The sequence below is a fragment of the Podarcis filfolensis genome (assembly GCF_964270895.1).
Source record: "Podarcis filfolensis genome assembly, chromosome: 16".
NCBI lineage: Eukaryota > Metazoa > Chordata > Lepidosauria > Squamata > Lacertidae > Podarcis > Podarcis filfolensis.
Window position 1 is genome coordinate 10,327,212 of NC_139620.1, and position 15,486 is coordinate 10,342,697.

The 15,486-nt window shown below is 45.5% G+C and overlaps 1 protein-coding gene across 3 annotated transcripts in view; it reads left to right on the top strand.

Annotated features, from left to right (window-relative positions):
* Positions 1 to 13,272, top strand: part of PACS1 (phosphofurin acidic cluster sorting protein 1) — a 72,372-nt gene extending 59,100 nt beyond the window's left edge. For all 3 annotated transcript variants that reach the window (XM_083591049.1, XM_083591047.1, XM_083591048.1), the window contains exons 18-24: positions 301 to 403; positions 1,399 to 1,441; positions 5,880 to 5,922; positions 6,774 to 6,909; positions 7,388 to 7,614; positions 7,831 to 7,950; positions 8,341 to 13,272. In XM_083591049.1, the coding sequence (XP_083447175.1) occupies positions 301 to 403; positions 1,399 to 1,441; positions 5,880 to 5,922; positions 6,774 to 6,909; positions 7,388 to 7,614; positions 7,831 to 7,950; positions 8,341 to 8,453 (785 nt within the window). In that variant the 3' untranslated portion in view covers positions 8,454 to 13,272. The remainder of the gene's footprint in view (positions 1 to 300; positions 404 to 1,398; positions 1,442 to 5,879; positions 5,923 to 6,773; positions 6,910 to 7,387; positions 7,615 to 7,830; positions 7,951 to 8,340) is intronic.
* Positions 13,273 to 15,486: the final 2,214 nt, after the last annotated feature.

Consider the following 15,486-nt stretch of genomic DNA (forward strand, 5'->3'; position numbering starts at 1 on the left):
TGGCAAATTTGGGCAGCTAGGGTTGGGGTTTGGTGGGGCGAGATAATGGCATTTAGCACCGATGTTTACCACACCAAGATGGGGTCCATACTTAACGCTTGCGCATCTTTTTGTTAATCCAAGTTCTCCTGCCTGCCTCTCCCTATCAGCCACTTCTCTGGCTTGTCACTCTTTGTGCCTCAGTGCAGATACCAACTCATGTGTATCTTGAAGGTTCTCCCACTTGCTGGCTTGGGTATTGCTGAATACTCTGTGTGCCTTTCCTGCTTGACGCTCTCTTTGGGTTATCTTCTTTCTCAGAGCCTTTTGATGTGGTTGGCCGGATCATGCAGTATGTCAGTGGAGCAAACGTGACCCACCAGCTGCCTGTGGCCGAGGCCATGCTGACCTGCAAACACAAATTGTAAGTCCTTCCCCATCCACCCCTCTGCCATGGGCTTTGGATTTCAGCGTGGTGGGTGAGTGGGCTCAAATTGCCTCACCCACATAGCTAGAAGAAACCTAAATGTGAACTATAATGTTTGCTGTGTCTGTATTTATTGAAAGTTCATTCAGAATCCCCTTTAGCATGCCCTTTCTCAGTCTTCATTTTGTTTGTATGTAAAGCAAGACTGAGACAAACCACTGTAAAAAAGTGGGAGGTGGCTTGCATGTGGTTCTCAAGGAAGGCTAGTCTCTGCATTGCGATGTACTGGTGAAAGTGTTGTGGGCACATTGCAATCACACACACGCGTACTCACTTCCTCCCTGACAGCAATTAGGTTTGAAAAAAGTGTGTTGGCTTTCTCTCCCCACCCCCAAGCCTAATGCAGCTAGAGATTATCTTCTTGGAGAGTATTGCTAGGGAGGCACAAGACACTCTTCCCTCCTCAGCTGCAGTTTCCAGGAAGGTCACTTCCTTACACACAGCAATTAAGCTTGAAAAAAGAACTTCTATTGGAGCCAGGAGAAGGTTTCTTTCAAGCCTAATTGTATGTGGCTGAGGAGGGGGGTTAGCTAGGGAGAAAGTTAACTGTGTGCCCCTCCCCATGTGAAGCTGCTGTAAAACAATCAGAGCTATACATTCTTTTGGACTCTCTTACATATGGAATTATTGGACCCATGTCGTACCCTTTTTTCAAGAGTCAAGAGTCCCAATGTGAAACCCGTTGCCAAATGGAAGCATCCTCCATACTGAGGCTGTAATGTGATGGGACTGACCTTCCAGTCTTCATGTTCTTTTTTTGTCTGGTCGTGTGCCTGCAGAATGCTGTGTCTTGAAGCCCTAAGTTTATCTTCGTTTCATTTGTCAGATATGTAAAATAGAAAAGAAGGTGGAGAAAGCCTTTGCCTTTCAGCATTGCTTGTTCTCTCTTTTCCTGTCATTTGGATTTTTAATGGCTGTTTCTTTACCCACAGCCAAGATGAAGATTCTTACCAGAAGTTCATCCCTTTCATTGGGGTAAGAGTTTTACATTTCTTGGATTTTTCATCTCTGAATATGAACTTATTTCAGTCAGGGCCAGTTTACCTGAACTCTTTTATAGCTCTGGTTACTTAGATAAAGCCTACTTTTCGAAAACAAATGTGTGCGCATTTCTGTAGCTGTAGTTTAACTTTGGCAGCCACCTCATTTGCAGAACTATCATTTTCACCTACTGTGTTCCTTACCCTGCTGATGCTGAACGGAAGTTGTGGTTAAAATTCAGATGTGGTGGTATTTAATCAAATGACATTGTGTAATTTAGCTTGGGCTAAATTTATCTTTCTGAGTCGAGGACTTGGCAGTAAGCCTGACTGGATCCCATCTGATGAGTGGTGAAGTCATAAACAAGTGAAAGCAGGCTTCCCTTGTTGAAGATCTCATAAAATTAGACTTGTTTGTTTGGTTTTTAAATACCAGTTTCACTGTCCCTAAATTCAGGCAGCTAGCAGAATGTTGGGGGTGGTTGGCCAGTTTGTCACCTTGCAAATAGAGAGGCTGCATACCTGAAACATGGTTTCCTTAGTGCAAATCTAATGCTTAACCATGGTTAATGAATGCCATAGTTAATTTGCATACATTCCGGCCATGGTTTCACCTCCTGGTTTGTGGGTAATCCCTATCCACAGCTATGTTTGCACCAGGGGGCAAAGCATTAAGTTTGCAGATCGCTGTAAAGTGAATGTAGCTTTTTTTAAAAAAAACACCCGACTTCACTTCATCCCTGACGGTCAGAAGCAAAATAAGGAAATGATGACAGCACCACTGTTGCAATCCACTTGCAATCTGCTAGAAATTGGTTAACATCACCATCCCTTCAACACTTCACTGGTTACTGCTGCCAAGAAAATGCCAGAGGTCAAAAACTGTGCAGCTGCCTATGAGGAGATGCTCTAGCCCCAAGCAAGGATGAAATCATGTTGGGAAAAGATGGCTTTATTCCCTTGTGGCCACTGTGCAACCTTTGATGAGCAGTGCTTGTAGCATTTTTGTCACCACTGCCTTTTTTAAAAAGCTCTTAACATTTACTGTGTTTGCATTTCTGTTTTTATTATAAAGTGCCTGTTGTCAGTCAGAATGTAAACGTTTCAAATAAAATAAATAAGCTTGCACATTTAAGATCAATGCCCCACCTTTTGTTTCCATAGGCCACTTCGTGCCCTTGCAATATACAATTGCAGTATACAAGGCAGCTCACTTTAAATTGAAATGTTACATGAAAATACATCCTGTACAATTAATGAAGCATAAAGTGGGGGATTTTTGCAGCAACTGTCTGTGATTTTTGATAGTGACTGAGGAAGGCCAAGAGGGGTGTACCTGACTATATTTTAATGGTTAGAGGTTGCCTCACCTACATCACTACTGGTCTAGGATTATCTTGACTCTTTTATTGCTCATGATTGGGGGGGGGCATAGATGGTGACAAATAATTATTTGGAAGAAACCTTTTCTCTTGCCAAGGCACTCTATCTCAGCTTTTGCAATTGTGGTGTTATAAATCTTTTGGAGATTTGTTACTTGCAGGCTTCTGCTGCATCCTCAATAATTAAATCTGTTTCAAAGCACAGATCTCCCAAGGGAGGGCACCTGCAAAGCAAAAAGTTATCTTTCCTCTCTTGTGCATAAGCTCCTGCCTGGCACTCAAAGCCTCTGCTAACAAAATTGCTCTCCTTTTCTCGTCCCACCCCCACTCAAATATATTGGGCTATGTTTGACAAACTAACCTCTGCTTTGACACAGAGGAGGATCTTAAAGGTTAAAGAAAGCTCATTGTGTTTGCTAGTGTGACCATTAGGTAGACATGAGGGATGCTGGCCGCTGGGGACAACTCTTTCCCTGCAAAGGAACTAGTGTGCCTGGCAAGAAAGGCAATATCTCCCCCCCCCAAAAAAAAAGACCCCTGCAAAAAGCTTATTTGCTCTCCTTTTTAAAGCAGAGGAAATATGAGTCAGTCTGAACCAAGCAGGGGTGGAGGGAGTGACTCAGCAGACTGTGACCCACAAGTGTGCATTGGAACTGCTGATGTGACGACAACCAATTAAGGCGAAACCTCAGATGCATTAGTTTTTAGAATGCTCTCAAGCCCCCGTGCTATTTACAGAAGGAAAGTAAAAATGTGTGCATTATTTGATGGAACAGTGTGGGGAGCCTGAGAGTTTCACATTTCAGGCTGTTAGCTTTTTTAGAAATGTTGGCAAGTATATCAGGCAGACCTCCTGGTTGCGGGGCACATCTGAAACACAGATCACCTGGTGGCAAGCAAAATCCTTCTCCAGCCAAAGAGGACTCATGGCACAAAGCAGAAATTGTGGCCTTGAATCAACATTGCCAGAACAACCAAACCTGAACTTTGTGAACACTTCTCTCATTCCATCAAACAAGCTCTAAGGAACTGCACCTGAGACAGTGTCGAAACAAGGTGGAACCTACACCAAAGACGCAACCTACAACACAGCTATGATCTCTTTTGGCAAAGGGGAGCAGCAGATCTCCAACTGGTTTGAGGCCAGCATTAAGGACATGGAGCCTGTTATTGTTGCAGAGAGCGAGGCTCTTGTGAACTGCAAGCATGCAGCCTGTGACAAGGCACTTGCTGCACTGAGAAAGACAAGGAATGGTGCCAAGCAGATTGCCAGGTGATGTGCCAGTGACCACTGGCTAAAAGCTGTGTCAGAGCTGACACTGTCACTGCTGACAGTGGCAACACTTAAAAAATGCACAAATGCATGAAGGCAGCCTTTGGAGTTTGGAGCAACAATCAGGAAGACTGCACCATTGAATACCTTGTCTGGAGAGATCATCACAAACCACGGCAAGCAGATGAAGCAATGAGCAGAGCACTATCAAGAACTGTCCTCATGGGAAAACATGGTCTCTGACATAGCAATTGACAGCATCCAGACTCTTCCTGTCTTGGAAGCGCTAGATGTCTCTCCCTCCCTTGACAAGCTGAAGAATGCCATCAACTCTCAGGCATGTGGTAAAGCCCCAGGACAGGGCAGAATCCCAACAGAAGTGCTGAAAGCAGGTCTCAGTTCCTCCCTCATTATGCACCTCCATGGTCTTCCCTTGCATTGTTGGGGAAAAGGATCTGTGCCACAAGAGATGTGTGACCCCAGCATTGTGACCCTCTATAAGAGCAAAAGTGGCCACCATGATTGTAACAACTACCGTGGAATCTTCCTGCTGAGTACTGTGTTACTCACTGACAGGGTCTATCCTGAGTCACAATGCTTCAGAGCTCATGTTGAACAATCAGCATGATTTTCTCACCGCGCCAGCTGCAGGAGAAATGCTGAGAGCAGAAACGACCTTTGTATGTCGCCTTCATAGACCTGACAAAGGCCTTTGACCTTGGCAGCCCAAAAGGACTGTCCACACTGCTCAACAAGATAGGATGCCCACCTAAACTCCACAAGATGAGCATGTCCTTCCATGAGAACATGCACAGCACCATACAGTATGGCACCTTTAGAAGAGTGGTGTGAAACAGGGCTGTGTTCTCACTCCAACTCTCCTTGCCTTGTTCTTCTCCCTGTTGCTCTCCTATGCCTTCAGCTTGACCTAAACCCACATTCCTAGCATGTTCTCACTTCCGTTTCAGCATCATCTATGCTGGTTTGGTCATGTACACAAATGGAAAAGATGACAGGATCCCCAAGCTCTATGGGGAGCTGGCTTCAGGCAGTAGGCCTGTTGGCAGACCAACTATGCATTGCAAAAGATGTTTGCAAACATGACATGAAGGCTGACAACATTAACCCTTCCACTGTAGATGATTGCAGTATCTGGAGACAGTCAGGTTTTGTATCCACAGCAGTGACCAGAGGAGGAATGACCACTAGGAGGAGCACAGAGAGAAGATACGCCATAGAGCACTGTAGCAGCAAAACTGGACATCTTCATCTGCCCCACCATCGATAAAACATGTCTCTCCCGTATCAGTCTCTACAGCCCACAGTAGGCACTGTAACTCTCCAATGGTTTGACTTTATCTTTGAAGGCACACTCTCCTAAGACAGATGGATGCCAGCAACAACAGATCAGGCCAAGAGCGGAGGGCCATACTTCTACTATTTAGAATAAGATGGGGGAGATAGATTTTCATGCTTAGTCTCCAGCAGCTTCCTGAACTAGGTCCCAGTTTCAGGCCTCAAGCAGCTGATAGTAAATACTGAGCAGGTGGGAAGAAAAATCCTAGGCGTATACTATGAATGCCATGTTTTCATTATAGTTCTGGAAGGGTTAACTGTCTTGTGCTTCTCTTCTATAACTTTGAGATAAAGTGACTTTCCTTAGGAAGGTCAAATGTGTTTCTTTTCCACCTGTAGCTAAATTATTTGTCAGGCTTTGTTTTTTGAAGTGATTTGCCTTCATTGTTTGCTCTCTCCTTCTCACTCCCTGCCCCCTGCAGGTGGTTAAAGTGGGCCTCATTGAAGACTCGCCTGCGGCTACAGGTATGACACACCTCCTAAGAGCCCTGTGCTGCTTAGAGCAAAGACTGGTTATCCTAGTTACTCCACTTCCTCCGTTAAGTGAATACAAGCATGAAATTGGGTGATCTGCTTCAGTAATATTGACTAGGAAATAGCTGACAGAGCTTGACAAAGCATGAAAAACCTATGCTTTTTATAGTATGCTATAGCTGTACAGTATCTGCCAGCAGTGATTTCACCAGCTGGAGTGCTAGGAAGGGTCTGTAAAGTGCCTGTAAAAACTTAAGCTACCAGGATGGAACCATCCAATACTCTATGCCTAGAGCGGGGAGGTCCTCATGCAGCATTGATCCCACCTCTCTCTGCCAGCCACTGAGCAAGGGTATCTTAAGAGGGGGGTGGGGATAAAGATGTCCTGGGATGCAGCTGCTATTCAGCTGACAAGTGTGGAATAAATCCCAGGTGCATATCTATTGCGCAGAAACCCCCAATCCCATTCCTGAGACCTGAATTGACTGAGTAAATAAGAGAGTTTAGGAGACTAAATTAAAGAGATTTATCCCATAGTTCTAAGGAGGATGCCTACCCATTGTTCCAGAAGCTGATTAGAAGACTGCATATCTTTGTAAAAGCAAAAGTGTAGTGTGTTTCTAGTCAATAAGAAAAGTAAATGCCATGCCCCCACTATCAGACGTTTGGGAAATGCTGGGATAAGTATTAGTGCCAGAGAAACTTTCTTTAACTTATGATAAATGCCTTGTAACTAAAACTGAAAGGCTCAGCAAGAGAACCTGAGAATTAATATTGCTTCTATTTAGCAGGTAAGCAAGATGTGTTCTCCTTCTCCATCTCATGATTTCCTTCCTTTGCAGGAGAGGGAGATGATTCTCCCATCATCAGCCTCACAGTTCCCTCCACTTCTCCCCCTTCTTCCTCTGGGCTTTCCAGAGACGTCACTGCCACCCCTCCATCATCTCCCTCTATGACTAGTGGACTGGCTGTCATGGGGTAAGTCTCTGGGTATGAAGACACTTTGTGTGGATGGTGGTTGTGCTATTTCTCCTTATCATGTTGGGAACCCTGGACACATTTGCTGGGAAAATAAATTATGAAAGATCCTAAGAGCAAAGTAAATGCCACAGTCAGTGTACACACCACTGTCTCTTTACTGTGATCATATATGAAAAAACTATTCTAGTCAGTCTCCTGAAGTATCAGGGCATCAGAGCTTAATCCCCTGTTCACTCTTATCTCCAGAGTGAATTCAGTAGCCAAGATTTATGCCTGGCTATCATCAGTCACCACATAATTATCTCCATTGGCAGCCTGCCAACAAAAGACATTCAATCCGCCATGTTCTTCCCCCGAAAGTCCCCTTTTCAAATATCTGTGTTGTCAATGTAAATATGTCAGTTAGCAATAGCTTTTTCAACAATGCAAAACTTGCTCATGTTTCTTTCCACTTTTTCCTGTCACTTGATCACAGGTCCCCCAATAGCCCTTATGGCGATGTCATTGGGCTGCAGGTGGATTATTGGCTAGTTCAGGCCACGGAAAAAAAGAAGGAAGGGGAGAAAAAAGACGCCAGCTCCAAAAATACACTCAAGAGTGTCTTCCGCTCGGTGCAGGTGTCACGGCTTCCAAACAGTGGGGAAACCCAGTTGTCTGGGACCATGGCCATGACTGTTGTCACCAAAGAGAAGAATAAGAAAGGTGAGTTATGGAGAGTGGCACTTCGTCTTTACTGGGGGTGCTCCTTCCTGGAGGGCACATTGCCAGCAGGCCTTTGCATGACAGCCTGCCCCTTGAACCATTTAGCACTGCTGAAGACTTACCCTGCAAGTCTTGCCATAAGCGTGCCAACTTTTCTACTTTGTGTTTTAAGAGAGAGACTCGTTTTCACTAATTGGGGGTCCTTGTGCTTTCTAGTTCCCACAATTTTTCTGAGCAAGAAACCCAAAGAGAGAGAAGTAGATTCCAAGAGCCAAATGATTGATGGAATCAGCCGGCTGATCTGCTCAGCAAAACAGCAGCAAACTATGCTGAAAGGTAATGCTTGCCCCTGGGATCAGGGATGCCTGATGGTATTGAAGGTGACTGGGAAGGATTTCAAAATGGTGAGGGACCTTATAAACTAGAAGGGATTTCATTATATTATTTATTTATAATAATTTATAGTGGGGTAGGGAATTGGATCCAATCAGAGAGCCAGATTCAGAGGTGACCAACTCTTCATTTCTCAGCACAGCTGTTCTATTGGGGAATTCAGTGGATTTAAGAGGTTCCAGATTCAATAACTAGAACCAAGCAGTAGGGGATGGGAATGGTCCCTGCCCCTAACATCCTGGAAAGCCACTGCTAGACAGTTTATCCTGAGTTCAATGTACCAATGAAGAATACTTGGTATATGTTCATAGGAATCGTCTCTCTTCTCTCTAGTTTCCATTGATGGCGTGGAGTGGAGTGACATCAAGTTTTTCCAGCTAGCTGCCCAGTGGCCAACCCATGTGAAACACTTCCCTGTCGGACTCTTTGGCTCGAAACCGGCCTGATGATGACAACACGGTGGTCCCTCCTGTGTCCTCATCACTCTGCTGCAATGCGGCATCACCTCTGTCCAAACCATCAGCCAAATCAGAGCTGTCCTGTGGTAACTTCACCCATGTTGCATTACTGTGTGTTGATCTGGTCTCGCCAGGGAGGGACCAGCCTCTGGTGCCAAGAGAGATGCTACATTTTTGTCTCCAGCCAAGGAGCCGCCCGCCAATTGCTTTCTCATATTTTTCTGCCACATCGTGTCGTGGGTGTCCAGCCTCCATCTGTGCTGAGTGCGTTGCATTTTGGAAACGAATCCCAAAATACTTGGATTCTACTGGTTTCCCATCACTCCTGGCGCACACTCCTTCTCTGAGCTGGCATGCCTGTGTCTTCCTGAAGAATGTGTTTGAGAACTTGTGGTCCACAAAACTTCGCCTTTAACAATATTGTTCTTTTTTACATTTTAGCTTTTGCTGAGCCAACCGAGAGCTTTACTGAGCACCCACTCTCAAAGTTCTCCTTTTCAACCTCAGCCTTTCCAAAAGCACAAAGCTTGCAAAGCCCACATTGGCTGTTGTGTTAGCAACCAAACTCAACCCCATCTGGTTCTTGCCAGTAGTAGGCAAGGCCCTTTCTCCTGCCGCCAACCCATCCTGTGTCACGTTGCTAGGTCAAACATGCCAGGTTGGTGGAAGGAGCCTCAGCAATCTTGCGCGGTTGCCACTCCTTGCAAAGATGAGGAGCAGAAAAGTCAGTTGTAGGGAGCTAGAAGCAGACACTTTTCTTGAACAGGCACACCCACTGCTCTCCCATGGCTGTGTCCCTTCACTCTTTCATGTTTGTACTGCTCTTTTCTTACACTTCCCCTCATCTCACCTTCAAAGTGTTTTTTAAAAGAGCTTAGGTCACCTAAGTTACATTTCCATTTCTTTGTAAGACTCCACTTGCTAGAGTGGCATCACAGTGCAGTGAGGGGTGGGGAAGGTTGTCCACCATACTGAAGAGTTGGATAACTTCATTAGACAGCGTGTCCTGAAACTCACCCTGTTCATCTGTGTTTGGCAACACCTCTGAGAGGTGTGTACTCCCAGCCACATGCCACAGTCAAGAGAGGCTACACCTTGTTCCTCTGCCCTCTTTCTGGCTCCTGAGCCTGCCTTGTGGTGTGATGCATCTCATCACAAGGAGATACTTTGGGGGGACCTGCTCAGCCATCTGTGCTGTCTACTTGTCACAGCCATTTATAAGGCATGGTTGGGATCCCAGCAGCATTCCTTCCCTTTTGGCATTTCAGTTTTGGGGTTTTTATTTGAAGTAGCCCCATGTTGCAGAGCCTCTGGGAACTCTATGTGCCATACCAGAAGTAGCAGACTTTGCCAATCATTCTTCTTCTGAGCGCTCGCCTTGGCAGGCAAGAGATCAGCCTTTGCCTTGAGTCTTGAAGGGAGCAAGTTGAATAGCTGCAGGGGTTGGATGCATGGCTGAGACCAGAGGTTCCTTGACAGTGATGCAAAATAGCTTTACCAGCTGCAACATAGTGATGCTTAAGGAAGACTGGAGAAAAGGCTACCTTTGTGTAGCAAGCCTGCACTTCAGAGGGCAGTTTTTGTGTGCTTGATATGCACTTCTGTCCCTCAAAGACCTTCCCTCCTTTCTTCTCCAAGCATTGGCACTCCTGTTTTGTTTTCTGTTTTTTTGCTAAGGTAGTAAAACATGAAAACAAACGGGGGCCCTTGAAGCTGGTATTGCAGGGGACAAATGGGAGCCACCTTGCCTCTTCTCCTAGAGCACTTTGTCAGCAGCTCTATGATGCTTCCAGGGAGCTGTGCTGCTTTTTAACCCTGACCAGCAATAAATCAAACCACCCCTACTGTGGGGTTTGGCAGCACATCATCAGCCCACTTTATTGGCTGTTCGAAACGGCTTTGGGGCCATCATAATGCTTAAGCACTTAACTGCTCGTAGCATACAGTGTGGCTCTGTCAAACAGTGGAGTGTACAATCCACATTCAGTCTTTTAGATGGCTTTTAGATTTTTGAATCCAAATATATTTTCAGAGGCCCCAAAATTTAGCTTAAAGTAACTGTGTGTGCAAGCAGAGTGAAATTTTGTCTAGCTGGAAGTGGTGATTCTGGTTTCTAGGCTATTACAGTGGAAGGGGAAATGTGGAGGTGGCAGGGAGAGAGCTGGCTTTATAAATAACTCTTGAGCAATCTGCTCTGCTTCCCAGATTGAAAGAGGAGGACCCAGGCAAGCTCTTTGCCTTCAGGAAGTTTCTCCCCAAGGCCAGTTCTTTTAGGCTTGTCCTTGAGCCACTGCAGCTGTTTCTTGAGAGAGAGATCCCAAGAAGAATGATGATAAGTACCAGCAGCTTCGTTCACCTCATGCCCCTGGGCGGGGTGTCCCCTCCGAGGCTTAACTGGCAGTGGGCCCCTGGATCGGATTGCATCCCCCTTGTTGTGGAGTCTCGGTGGCAGATAAAAACACCTGTACACTTTTTTCCATTTCCTTCTCTTGGCTCCTGCTGCTGTGGCTATGTTACAAATGTGGCTTTTGTACTACTCTGTCCCAAGCAATGGTCTCAGAGCCACAAAGTGAACTTGATCTTGTGCGTCTGTCCTAAACACCGCAGCCCCTGCCTCAAGGAGGAGATGTCACAGATATCTTGGCATGCTACATATTTTGTTTTGAGTTAGATCTCTCTTTGTGTCCTCCCCACTCATTGAATACTGAATAAACTCCTTGGCTCAAATGTGGGAAAGGAGGTTCATACCAATATGTCACTTACCCCATGGGCTTTGGGGGCAAGTACTGCTTCCTCTGCATGAAAGGGAGTGGGGTGCCACCCACACGGGGTATTTAAATAAGCACAACTCTGAACATTTTCTTCCTACTTGCTCTGTAGAAATGTTTCCTGTCTCATTTCCATATTCATTTGCCTTCCTCCATAAGCAAATGTCTGAGAGAGCCTGCAAAAGGCAACCCATTTCCAAGTTGGGAGAAGCAAGGGAGCAGTTTGGCTCCAAGTAGCCAATGTCCAGGATTCTTTGACACTTTGCCATGGAAATATCCACCCTAATGGGCTTCCATTTTAAGATCTTTTTTTTTTTAGGTTCGGCCTGTGAAACTTACGACCTTCCCTAAGCTGAGTGAGGTCCACCAGCAGCACATGGTAGCACACCAGGAGCTCAGTAAGCTTGATATTGTTGTTCAAAACTTTAAAAATGGAGAGATTGTTGAGCACCTGGCAGGCTACAGTCAGTGGTGGTGGTGGGCAGGTAACAAGCTGTGCTTGTCAAGAACAGGGTGGAACTTACGAGTGGATGGGATTCATTCAGCAACCAATCAACTCTGCCTTCACCATGGTTTAATTTTCATGACCTCCTCTTGGTTGCCTTTGGCCAATCGGAAATGGATGTGGGAGAAGGGCAAGTAGTGACAGAAGTCTGTGTCTGTAGCTGCATCCTGGGCTTCTGTAGACGTGCACACTAGTGCCCCCGCCCACTCCACAAGTCAGATTGGTGCAGTGTTGACACCGTATGTGCCCATCTGTCAGTCAAACCAGTGCAGGACCGCCTCACACGTGTTGCATTTTTCTTTGTGGCCTGGCTGTTCAGATTCATGCTTTGCAAAGGCGCACACACACTCTTGCTCTCACAGCTGTGGTCTGGGACAGAGAGGGCTTGTTAAGCTTGGGCTTCTTAGAATTTGTGAAACCACTTGCAGGACTAGGGGCAGACAGCTGGCTTGGTTCTCCCCCCTCCTTTTTCCCTTTAGGGTCTCCAGTGTTTAACCTTCCTGCACCCATAATGCACAAGGGAGTGGAAGGGAAGTTCATTCCAAGAAGCAGCTGTCCAGATAGCTCTGGAAACAAAGTCCTGCAGCTGCTTGCTTTGGAATGGGTGTGCATGCAGCATCCTCCCAGTGCAAACTGTTGGCACTGTAGGAAGGATCCTGACACTCTATCCAGTCCTTTGGCTTACCATCTCCCCTTCTTAAGTGGGTGGCCCTTTCTCTTCCCTGAGGAATGCAGGTTCAGGAGGCTAAGCTGAATGGATGTGCCTCCGAGCATGATGGACAGGAGTCGCTCCCACATTAAGCACTTTGTCCTTTGTGCCTAGCGAAAGGTGAAAGTCACAGACTCCTAACATGGAAGGAAAATCACCCTGCCTCAGGGACATGCAGATGGGCTAGCAACTCCAAGAACCACACACATCATATTCATTCCCTGAGCATCATTTCACTTGGTTCCTCCTTACCCCAGTACCCACCTACCACTCCTGAGCCAGCCCCACGAAAGAGCCTACCAAAGAGTACACTCTTCCCCAGGGAATGACACTCCCAGGAAAGGGCCACGGTGGGGAGGCACTCTGCTCCAGGGAGCTCTCCAAGGTCTCTGTTCATTGCTTCCGTACAGCCTTGCCTCAGGCCTAATTTCTCATGTCTCGACTGTTACAGTAAGTGTGTCCATCTGAGGACCATTGTGTTTCCTGTTTTTGCTGTGTGGATTTTGCACATTCTGGAACTTTTGTCTATAAATTCAGATTATCTGGATTTTTGTGTCTGTTATGTATCCCAGCCACTGTACATAAATATGAGTTTTGTATATAATCTCATTTTATTCTCCTTTCTTTTTGTAAGTGTGTTGATTCTCTTGGTTTGTACTGCAGGCTCCAAACGATCCACATTAAGAATCTCTGCTTGTTTAAATTTTGGAGCCTTGTTGGTATTTGATGCATTCTATCCTTGGCGGGTGGGGTCTGTTGTCTCCCCACTCCCACTCACTATTTTTGGAGTTTTTCATTAAATAAATTGTGTTTTTTAAAATAATACTTTAAAATCTCAAGCTTGATCACTTTATGCTTTAGTTCCTCCTTAAAGCTCCTTGGATATGGTCCACATGAGAATAGCAAAGGGGCAATACGAGAGAACCAGCCACTAAGACTTCACTTTTCCAAAATCTAAAGCAGAGAACTGGGGCGGGAGGCCTTATAGTTGGAATGGATAAAGTGCATTTCAACTTGCTATGTTTTGCTTTTCGGAAATGCACAAAGAATGTGACTATTTTGCAGCTGGCACAACAGTCCTCTGGGGGAAAACAAAAGCTTATAAATCACAGAAGCAAAAATATTCTGACACTTTGGCCATGGGTAATAGCAGTGTGGAATTTAAAGCTCTCCTATACCTTATACCAGAGGTCCCCAACCTTTTTGAGTCCACTGCTCCCTTGACAAACTACATTTTTCTGCAGCACCCCTGTGGGGCTTAGGAGCCCAGTTATGTCACCCCTTGCCTGCAATGCTGGCAGTCTCTCACCCTTTTTCAAATACCCTCCCTTGTGGAGTGTTCCCTCAGCCTCCCCTCCTTTCCCCTCTCCTTGGGAGTTCTCTGGGCAGTTACAGCTCCTGCCCCTGGTCTCTGAGCTTTCCCCCAACCACAACCCAAAGGGAGGTGCCTCCTCCCACTGTCCCACAAGGGTCTGGGAAGCACCCCCTGGCCAGTCCCAGAGGCACCATTTGCCTGTGGAGCTTGTAGCCAGGGCTGCTGCACCAAACAGCTGTGCAAGCCTTTGGGAGGCAGAAATGCAAGAGAACATCAGAGGAGGGAGGGAAGGAAAAAGGGACAGAGGCCAGTATTGCCCATGGCACCCCTGACCATCATTCAAGGCACCCTAGGGTGCCATGGCACTCTGGTTGAAAACCACTGCTTAATACAACAGGTGTTTGCCTGCACTGGCGCCAGTCAAGAAAGAATTGGGAACGCGCACAGGAGGGAAAGTTCCCCTTTGCTGTAGAACCTCAGCCGAGATGAGCAGAGCTCATCATGATTGTATGCTTCCGCAAGAAACAAATGTTCCTTCAGCTGCTTCTTAACTAATTTTCATGACACGTCAGTCAAAAACTATCCTTATCTTTAATATGGTCAGAAAGCCATAAACATGGCCATAAAGCAATCTAGATAAATAAATAAAAGATACGCAATATTAAACCACATTGCTAGGTCCATTATCTAAATGAATTTTATATTGTTTTTATTGCTGGTTTGTTTGCCATTCTGGGCTCCTTTGGAAGAAGTGTTAGGATATAAACTTAGCAGCAGCAGTAACGCATGTTATAAAACTCACGTTGGGTTAGCTAACAAGGCACACAAAGAAAACTACTGTAGGAAAGAGTGCACAGTACTAGATAATTCCTTTAGCAACATACACATACGTTATCCTGACGCTCCTCCTCACATGTGCTAAAGAATGGGATTGCCTTTTTTAAAATTACAGGTGCCCTGTGGGGTTTCTGGAATATTTCAGTACAAAGACTTAAAACACCTGTCTACTAAAATACCTTTTCAGATTATAATAAAGTTTTCTAATCAAGTAACAAACTGGTCCTGCTGTGTAGGTATTAGGAGCTTCCTTTGAAGAGAAAATTTATTTAAACTTCCCACATAATAAGCATAGGAGAGGAACTTGCAGTATAATCCCACAAACGTTTATGCAAGCAGCAAACCTCCCAGAGCTCAACGAAACCGATTCTCTTGTTAGTGTGTTCGGCATTACTGTCTTTGGTATCTCTAAAAAGAGAAATCCCATCCTGGGGGGCTGCCACTGAGCAAATAAAAAGAAATGGTGGGGGCAACAGCAGTAGGCAGCTAAAAGAAATGGAGGGAAAGCACTAAGTTCTTACCTACTTTAAGTGTAGCCCAAACCTTTGCAGGTTCACCCACAAACATACTAAATATTGCCACCACAATCCCCTCTCCCCCTTCTCTCTCCCCTCCTTCCCCCACCTTATTCTGTATAATGTCTCACATCAAATGTAAAAAAAGACTTTATGGTTTGGGAAAAGAAAAAAAGACTGCACATTTTTTGTGAACCAAGAAGATATTTAATTTTTTTAAAAAAGTAAACCTGGCTCTGCACAGTGGAACTTACTCCCAGTTCTAGTATGTGTTGTATGGTTGCTATATTCATTCAGCTATACATTGCGGGAGTGAAGACAGGGGGAAACTGGTACATGGAAGCTAGTGTGGTGTCGTGGTTAAAGCAGTGG